The sequence below is a fragment of the Telopea speciosissima genome, chromosome 6 (assembly GCF_018873765.1).
Source record: "Telopea speciosissima isolate NSW1024214 ecotype Mountain lineage chromosome 6, Tspe_v1, whole genome shotgun sequence".
Lineage (NCBI taxonomy): Eukaryota > Viridiplantae > Streptophyta > Magnoliopsida > Proteales > Proteaceae > Telopea > Telopea speciosissima.
The window spans coordinates 33,685,296-33,695,108 of NC_057921.1; the positions used below are offsets into that span (position 1 = coordinate 33,685,296).

At 47.8% G+C, this 9,813-nt stretch overlaps 1 protein-coding gene across 1 annotated transcript; it reads left to right on the forward strand.

Annotated features, from left to right (window-relative positions):
* Positions 1-9,198: 9,198 nt before the first annotated feature.
* LOC122665649 (14.7 kDa ribonuclease H-like protein) lies at positions 9,199-9,588 on the forward strand. Its single transcript, XM_043861798.1, has one exon. It carries the CDS (start codon positions 9,199-9,201, stop codon positions 9,586-9,588), a length of 390 nt encoding a protein of 129 aa, XP_043717733.1.
* Positions 9,589-9,813: the final 225 nt, after the last annotated feature.

The following is a 9,813-nucleotide window of genomic DNA, read 5'->3' on the forward strand; positions in this document are numbered from 1 at the left end:
CAGGGAAGCAGAGATCTTCCAACGACCTAAAAAAGCACGAGATAAAGGAGTGTCCACAACACCTGCTGGACAAGAGAATTTATCCCTAGTATCCTAAATGTTATGATGCACAATTACAGAGTAGTGATGAGCTGCATTTTGAAAGGCACGACTATTTCTCTTTGCCCAAATTCAATAAATAACAGCAGAAAAACTGAATTACTTGATGCGTGCCACAAAGGAAGAACCAATGAAATGAGTACTAACCCAGCTGAGCTCTCTTTGCCACAAGTTGATCGGATCCCACTAATACCCGCCGATCAACAGAACTTCTTGCCAAATGGCATGCGTGTAAGTGCATCAAAAAAAGAGATGATCAAAGGTTTCATCACCACCGTTACAGAAATAGCAAGCCCGCTCTGGAGAGATTCCCCAATAGCATATTGAAAATGGGTCCAAAGACAAGGGTCCTACATAAGGGTAAATTGGGTAATAAGTTGGTTGAATCAAAACAATTTTGCACCCACATTCAGGATATGGTTTAAAATGATAAAAAAAAAAAAAAAAAGGGAAGCAGTTTTTTGTCTGGGAGTGTGACCTACGCCAACACTCCCATGTGTCTATCTCTTTCCTCCTTAAAACAAGGGGGTAGAGGTGTCTTTTCACATGGGGAGGAGAGAGATAGACTCATGGGAGGGCTGGCATTGGCCACACTCCCGGACAAAGATCTTTTTTCCAAAAAAAAAACACTGGTATGAATAGTCTAGGACCATTTGGAGAAGTTTTGGGGTCAAAGTGGTACTTTTGGGATTCAGCAGTTCTTGTGACCACAAAAAGTAATTTACATAAAATAATGGTCAAAAGTCATCATCCTTGCACCAAATTTATATTGAGGTTAAATATGACAAAGCAAATCTACCCTAAGAATTTTGTTCAATTCTTAAGAAATTTAGAGCTACACCTAGGGGGTGTAAGTTTGGCCCTGACGGCCTGAGCCCGCCCTAGCCTACCTTGAGCCCGAACAGGACTTGGGTTTATACCTTGGTCCTGAGGGTGGGTTAGGGTTGGGAATTTTCAGCCTTGAGTCAGGTCCGGGCTAAGTCAGGGTTGAGGCCTCTGGGTAAGTCTGGCCCGGCCCAACTTGACCCTGTCTTCTTCTTCCCAGCTTGGCCAGCCCATGCATCTCCCGTCCCCCCATGGGCAGGGCCAATCAGGGTCAGCCCGGTAATTTTGCGTGCTCTATGTCTAGGCACAAGGGCTATGCAACTAGTCAGCGTTCTTTTTACTTTATATATATAGTTGCTACACGGTCAATGTGCAGTTTCATGCCTTTAAGGAGGGGCATTATGGGAAAACATTTAAAATAAGGAGGGTATGAGACATTTTACAAGGGGTGGTGCTACAGTAATCTCAGTCTTATGAAGGGTGCTCACATGCAATTTTGAAATTGAGCTAGCATTGTGCAAATCTTCTACTCTATATATATATAGGGGTGTTATTCTCTGTGCCGCAGCGCAGGCTACCCAGGCACATGGGGGTGGGTGCAATGACCACCCTACCCCCTGCACAGGTTGCCCATGTGCCTGGGCACAGCCTGTGCTGCGGCACAGAGAACATTCTCCTATATATATATAATCCTCTTTTTTTGTAAAAATATATATATAATCATATGTGCCTCCATGAATCGACACCCTCACTCACTACCATTCATGAAACTCCCCCATCCCGCATCTCTCTCTCTCTCTCTCTCTCTCTCTCTCTCTTGCGCCCTTATGTTATCTGTAACCCTGATTCAAATATTTCTCTGACACACAGCTGTTGTTTGTCCCTCTCTTCTGTGAACCTAAACAATATTCACATTTGTAGAAGTGGAGTTCTCTTTGTGGAATACATCAAAGATTTGAGAGATCTCGGAATGCCCCAACCAACCAAATTTTTTGGATCAGAGGAGTTCTTTCTGTTTTGACATGTACTTTCTGACATCCCCAATGATTTTTTAAAATTTATCTTGCGTTTTCCCCTCATTTTCAAAAAACCAATAACAATAGTTAATAAGAAAATTTTTTTATTAGAATTGTTCACAATCATGTGAGGAAATTTTTCAAACAAGGTTGCTTTGTATGTTTCTATGGATGATAGCTTGCATATTACAGATGATACCTAGGGTTGTTTCCACAATCAAGTGTTTGATGGATCACGATGCCAAGGCTATCCTTCGAAGCCATTTTGTAAGCATTGTGTAACCCTAGGGTAGGACGTGTCCCATTGGTGTGGGATTGATGGCTACATGACCCATTTAGATCATTTGAGCTTGGACCAAGAGGGAGCTCGAGCTATTGCTAAATTTCAGCAAAAAGAGCTCAAGTGGCTGATTCAAGCAACATAGACCTTCCGCTCAATCAGAAGCTTGAACTTGTTTGGGCCTATGACCAACCACTCCCATCTGCCGCTTGGTACAATTCAGCAATTATAGGGAGGTATCATAGGGGTGTTATGTAGGGGTGGTTTGCAACTAAGTACACTATTAAAACTTGACATTTAGGGCAACTACAAACCTCTGATAAGGGCATACGGGTATGCTCGGGATAGGAAGTACAGGATTGAATCGCCAACTCTCAAGGACTAGGTGAGTGGGTTAGATTAACTTAATTTGAGGAGTGTTTATGTGCATGTGGAACCTTGTGTGATGCACCCCATGAATTCTTAGTTGATGTATGCCTAACTCTCACTATGCACGCCTTAGTTAATACCTATCATGATACTCACCATGATTGCTTTACTTTAATGCTATCTTAACTCTCACTATGCGTGCTTAATATATATGATTTCTTAGACCTTGTTAGGTATGCATTGAATTTTGTATACTGTGATGGATGACTTCGATATCGTATTCGACGTACTCTTAGTATCTGTATATATATGTTAGGGGAGATGGGAGGATAGTGTGACCAATGGATGATTCCGGTACTATGATCTCGGCCTCTGAATGTATGTATATGTATGTGACTCATGTCATATAAATGTATGTTGGCTAGGATAGAACAACCTGGTACTACGACCTTTGCCAACAGGGGGATAGGTGTTGGACAACCCACAATGGTAGGCTTGATGAGATCTTCTGAGATACCATTTTTATGGTACGATGTGATTATTGCCGAAGGTGGACCGAGTTTCGGTGACCGATGGGAATTCCAGGATCGAACGCCAGAATGGGGCTGTTGTGGCTTGTTGGGTGACCCATGGCGCATTTGAGGACTGGTAGGCTCCTATTCGCAACCAGGGTTTGATATCGCTAAGTGACCGATGGATGATTCCAGACCAGGGATACTACCTAATGTGTTGTAGTAGTACTTTATCCTAGACTGAGAATTCGTTGCTTAGGTGAAAATTAAAATAAACTCATTCATGCATTCATGGACTATGTGTGTATGCTTGCATTTTCTATTCCTCTCATTGGGCTTAGTGAACCTCACACCACATGGTGTCATTTTTTTTTTTAGATTGTGATGTAGGACTTAGCGTGCCAGTGGGTACAGATGATACTCCCGTTGTTGTTGTTGATTGGTGATGACTGGTGGACTCCTGAGTTCAAGGGACAGGGAGCTGATGCAACTGTGATGAGTGTGCCTACGGGGCACAATGATCAAGGACGTGCTTCTCATTACTATTAACACATTACATTTTACTTTGATGTATTTGGTGGGCGTGATCCCCACTTTCCTTTGAGTAATTCCCCTTTGATGTATATTTTGTAGATACCTAGTACTTACATCTTGTTCAGAATATTCAAATGATTATGGGTTCTGCAGGCGCACTTTAAGAAATTCTCGTTTTTGGTCGAAACCCTAGCCGCGGGGCGGCTTTCTCCTGGTCATGGGGGATCCTCCTCGGGAGGAGCGCCCTCCTCCTCCCATGCAGCGCTCTTCTTATGCGTCCATGGTGTCTAAGGGGTTGGCGTTTGAACCGGCTGCAGTTCCGGTCAAGAACCCTACGTCGCACTTGGGGTGCCCGACAGTTTCTCCCAAGAGGAGGTTGATCGATCGAAAATTCCGTTTAGGTTCTAGTTGATTGCGAAGTGTGCCTATGGTAGTCCATCCATCTTTGATGTTAAGGTAGGGATTATTGCCTCGTTTCGCCTGGCAGCGGATGTGGCGGTGACGAGTTTGGATCAGAGACATCTTCTCCTTCACTTCGTTGATCACTCAGACTATGTGAAGGTTTGGCTCAAGGAACAGTTGCACATTAAGGGGTTTCTTTTTAGGTTCTTCAAGTGGTCGAGAATCTTCAGGCCTGGGGTGGAATCCCCGGTGGTTCCAGTCTGGATTTCGTTCCCGGGGCTTCCAGTTAATTTGTATCAGGTGAATTATCTACTCTCAGTGGCGGGGGCTGTTGGGAAAGTTATCAGGGTCGATGGAGCGACGGCAGGGTGCACTCGTACGGTCGTAGCCAGGGTATGCGTGGAGTTGGACCTGCGAGAGCGTCATCCGGACAACGTTTGGATTAGCTGTGGGGCGGAGGGTTTCTTCCAGAGGGTGGTGTATGACCGGATCCCTTTCTTTTGTGGGGTGTGCTCTAAGGTGGTTCATGTGGTGGAGAGCTGCAGAAGGAAGCAGGGGAGAGGTCCTGTTGCCGGAAGGGAACCGGTTCACCCCATCCAGGCAGAGGGTGAGCAAGTAGGGAAGGACGGTTTTGGTTCAGTTGCGCTAGAGGGGAGTGAAGCTGTACAGGGAAGGCTGAATGGAGAGCTGGTGGCAGAGGCTACGGTGTTCAACAGGCTTCAGAGTGCTTTAGGCCCTCAGGGCCATGAGAGGGAGGTGTTGCAGGGAGGGGTTTCTATTGCGGGGGTGGGTTCACCAATAAGAGAGGAGGGTGTAGCAGGATCGTTGGAAGCACAAGTGCAGGTGTGCACAGAGGCGTATGAGCCCTCGGGGGAGGTTGCATGAGGGGAGATGGGTCGTTTGCTGTTGAGTGCTGGGGAGAGGGCTGCGTTGCAGGGCTCGGGGGGGTCTCAGGAGTTGGCATCAGTGCAGCTGCTTGATGGGGGGAGTCGAATGGTGGGGAGGAGGTCGGGTGCCTGCTGATTGGTGATGGGGAGACGGGTGTTTTGCATGACATGGGGGGGTTTCAGGAAAAGGCGACAATGATGGTGCATGGCTGTGCAGATGCGCATGAACAACTGTGGCGTTGTACACGTGCTCGCCTCCAGGGCCTTGCTGGTGGTCCCAAGGACGATGTTTGGATAGAGACGATGCAGCCTATGGCATGTGATCGGCAGGCTTCTTTGTAGGAGTTGAGAGCATTTGGCTCATCGCTGTAGCGCAGAGTGCAGGGTGTTTCTAGGTTCTGTCGGGAGAATCATCAATGGGGAGAGGAGCTTGCGGTGGGGACCTTGACGGTGTCACAGCCAGTGCCGGAGGGGCATCACATCACAAGGAGCATGGGCCCGGGTATTAAAAAACCTGCGAGATATTTAGAATGAATTGCTTGTATTAGAATTGTCCTGAGTTAGGCAATAAGCCCACGGTTAGAAGATTGAAATCCTTAGTTAAGGACCACCAGCTCGACTTAGTGGCTATCGCGGAGCCGAAGATCTCGGTTGACAGAGCGCCATTAATTATGAAAAGCTTGAATCTGCAACATAGCGCCTTTTGTGGCTCTGACGGGTCCAACAGGCTATGGGTGTTTTGGAGGGATGGTGTTAGGGTGGAGGTGGTGGACAACCAGTCGCACTTCATCTCGGTGTCTTGTGAGACTCCTGGTTCAGGTGTTGGGTTTGGTCTCACGATGGTTCATGCCCCATGCCCCTTGGTGGATAGGAAAGTCTTTTGGCTGGCTCTTGGCGGGTTTCTTGCTTTTGTAGATCGTCCTTGGGCAGTATGTGGTGACTTTAATGCTGTGTTGAATCCCCAGGAGAAGATTGGAAGACGGCCCCCAGGTGTGGAATCGATGGAGGACTTTAACATGTTTGTGAGTAGGTGTGCTCTGGTGGATGCAGGTTATGAGGGGAATGGTTTCACTTGGTCTAATGGGCAGGGTGTGGGGCATCTGGTCAAGGCCAGGCTTGATAGAGTGTTGTACAATTTGGCTTGGGCATCTGCTTTTCAATTCTCGAGGGTCCAGTACTTGAACATGGCGTGCTCGGACCACGCGCCTGTCTGTTTGAGTTTTGCTGTGGCTCAGACCAGCTTTTGTGCCCCGTTCAGATTTCAACAAATGTGGACTCTTCACCCGAAGTTCAGGGGTTTTGTTGAGGAATGTTGGGGCTTGGTGTTTGTGGGGACCCCCTTAACGGTGTTGTTTTTGAAATTAAAATACCTCCAGGGCCGTGTGGAACAAAGAATATTTCAAAAATATCCACCAGAATGTGAGAAATGCGGAGGATGGGGTGACTAGAGCGGAGGTGGAGTATGAGGCTGATCCCACTGAGCAGTCTCTGGTCACCCTAAAGGGTGCTCGTGAGCGCTTGGATCTAGTCTTGTTGCAGGAGGAGATCTTTTGGAAGGAGAAGTCCAGAGTGAAATGGCTGAAGGAAGGGGAAAGGAACACCAAATTTTTTCATGTAGTGGTAAATGTTAAACGCAAGAGGAGTGGCATAGGGAAGATTAAAAATGAGGGGGGGGAATGGGTTTTAGATAGGGATGGTGTGAATGCGAAGGCGGTTAGGCATTTTAGTGATCTGCTTTCAGCAGGGCAGACCACGAGTTGTGAGGAGCTGACGGCATCCATTCCGGCTACAGTTTCTGATGAGGAAAATGCCATGCTTATGGCAGCCCCGTTGCTTGAGGAGGTGAGGGAGGCGGTGTTTGCTCTTTCCAAGGATAGTGTGCCAGGCCCTGATGGATTCACTGGCCATTTTTTCAATTTTTGTTGGGACATTGTGGGGGCTGATGTTTGGGCTGCCGTCAAGGATTTTTTTGGGGGAGGTGATGTCCCTAGGAGTTTCACGTCCTCGCATCTCACCCTCGTCCCCAAGAAAGAAGTCCCTGAGGTGATGGCTGACTTTAGGCCTATTAGTCTTTGCAATTTCTCTTACAAAATAATTGCAAAGGTGATCACTACCAGGTTGGCTTTCCTGCTTCCACGTGTGATCTCTGAGGAACAAGGGGCTTTCGTTAAAGGCCGTTGCATCCCTGACAACATTGCTATAGTGCAGGAGGTGGTCCAGGAAATTAATAGAAGCACTCGGGGCGGGAATGTTGTTCTGAAGCTAGACATGGCTAAGGCATATGACCGGCTGGAGTGGGGTTTTCTGGTGGATGTGTTGCTCAGGTTTGGCTTCTGTGTGGATTGGGTGCGCCTGATCGAGAAGACTCTTCATAACTATTGGTTCTCCATTCTCCTTGATTCAGGGCCTACGGGTTACTTCAAATCCACCAGGGGTCTTAGACAGGGTGATCCCCTCTCCCCCCTGTTATTTATTCTAGCAGAGGAGGTTCTTAGTAGAGGCCTATCAAAGATCTTTGTTGATGGTCGTGCAGAGTTTTTCTACCTACCGCGTGGATGCCCAGGTATAACCACCACAACCTTTTTCCTGATGATTTGATAATTTTTTTGAAGGGTTGCAGGTCCTCTCTTCGGTAGGTGATGGGTTGTATCTCGAGATACAAGGGGTGCTCTGGGCAGCTGGTGAATCGACATAAGGGCTGCTTTGCTGTCAGCCATAAGGCACCGAGACGGCTGTGTACGAGGGTGAAGGGCATCACAGGTTTTGACAGGAAGTGGCTGCCCATGACCTACCTGGGGGCACCGATTTATACAGGGAGGCTGAAGATTTCTTTTTTTGAAGACATCTTGGCCAGGGTCAGGGCGCGAATAGCTGGGTGGAAGGGAAAGTTGCTCTCGGCAAGTGGAAGGTTGACCCTTCTTAAACATGTGCTATCCTCGATTCCAATACACATTCTTATCTGCCTGGATATCCCTCATGTGGTCATGCGGCGCTTTAACTCCATGTGTACAAATTTCTTGTGGGGTGAGTCAGAATTTGGCAAGAAGAGGCATTGGGTGAGTTGGCATAAGGTCTGCAGGCTGCAGAAGGAAGGGGGTTTGGGCATTCGCCCTCTTCAGGAGGTGAATTTGGCGATGAGGCTGAAGGGGTTGTGGCGTGCCATCTCTGAAACGTCCTTATGGAGTCAATTTTTCAAGGCAAAATTCATGAAGGGTGTGCACATTTCTCTGGTGTCCGTGCCTGCTCAAGGATCAAGAACTTGGAGGTCGTCCCTGGCAATGAGGGACATGTTGGTCAAGAATGCGCTCTAGCTCTTGGGTTGTGGAGAGGGGTGTTTTTGGCTAGATAATTGGAGCGGCTGTGGCCCTTTAATTTACTTTGCGGATGGAGCAATCCATGTGAACGCTGACCTGAGTGTAAAGGGGGCATTGCAGGGTGATGGGGAGTGGGACAGTGCGGTCTTGGATAGGATCGATTATGCCTGGGTGCGTGACAAGGTGGTCAGTACCAAGGTTCGCCTTACCCCTAGAGAAGACAGATTGGTTTGGTCGCTTGCAAGGGATGGCTATTTTTCTCTCAAGTCAGACTGGCACGTGGTTCGCAATTTGCATGAGGAGGTGCCATTTGCTAGATGGGTTTGGAATGGAATGGTCCCTTCAAAGATTGGTGTTTTCTCTTGGCAGGTTTTGAGTGGTTCTATAGCCACAGACGGCTCAGTGATGCGTGTCGGTGTGCCCCTTGTGTCTAAATGCTGGTGCTGTAAGTATCCTAGACAGGAAACAACGTCCCATGTCCTTATATGTGGGGCGGTGGCGACCAAGGTGTGGGCCTTTTTTGCTAAATTGTTTGATATTCAATTGATTCACACACAAGAGGTCCGGGCTAGAATGTTGTATTGGCAGTCTTTGGGGTCTTTTAAAAACTAGTTCTGCTTTATTGTTGGGATTGTCCCCTCCTTCATAGTCTGGGAATTGTGGAAGGAAAGGAACAATAGGAGGCATGGTCGACTAACATGATCATTGTGAAGATTTCTCGATGGATCCAGGAGATCCCGTTTCCAACTTTTCCTTCTGCAGTCTCTAGCATGAAGGAGGGGTTGGCTCTACAGGTTTTGAAGATTCGTTCCCCCCCTCCCACCTGTAGGGTCCCACGCCCTATGTACTAGAACCCCCCCGACCAAAGGTGTGAAGGTGAATGTAGATGGTGCAAGTAAAGGCAACCCGGGGCTGAGTGGTGGTGGTGGAATTATTCGAAATCAGGAGGGGTACTTGGTGATGGCTTTTTCAAATTTCTATGGGCTGTGTACTAATACCGAAGCTGAAATGAGGGCAGTTTTGGATGGGCTACAGTTGTGTGCGGCTAGGGGCTTTGCTGGCTGCCATGTCAGCTCGGACTCGAAGTCCATTGTGCAGTTTATAACTTCAAAAACATGTAAGGTGTGGTGCTGTTGGTACTGGTTTGATGAGGTCCTCCGCCTTGTGGAAGCTTTAGGGGTGACGGTGGTGTTTTCTTTTAGAGAAGGCAATCGTGCGGCAGATTTTCTTGCAAATAGGGCCTGTGAGATGAAAAGTAATAGTGAGTTTCTCACCACTGGGGAGCTCCCCGCTGACCTCTGTAGGATTGTTAGAGAGGATAAGGCAGGTTTGCCAGTGTTCCAGCATTAGGAAGGCTGTGTTTTTTTCCTTCTTGTTTTGTAGGGAAAGGGTTTTGGACTTTTGAGTGTGAGTGCTGCTGTGTACCTTTGGGTCTGGGGTAAGGCGGGCGATGTCCCCCCCATGTTTTTCTAAGTATTGGATTTTATTAATAAAAGCCTAGGGGCCTCCCCGGGTCCCAGCCTGACCCTGTCTTCTTCTTCCCAGCTTGGCCAGCCCATGCATCTCCCGTCCCCC

Excerpts from the sequence above, each read along its gene's own strand:
- LOC122665649 (XM_043861798.1), top strand. The coding sequence starts at position 9,199 with ATGGCTTTTTCAAATTTCTATGGGCTGTGTACTAATACCGAAGCTGAA.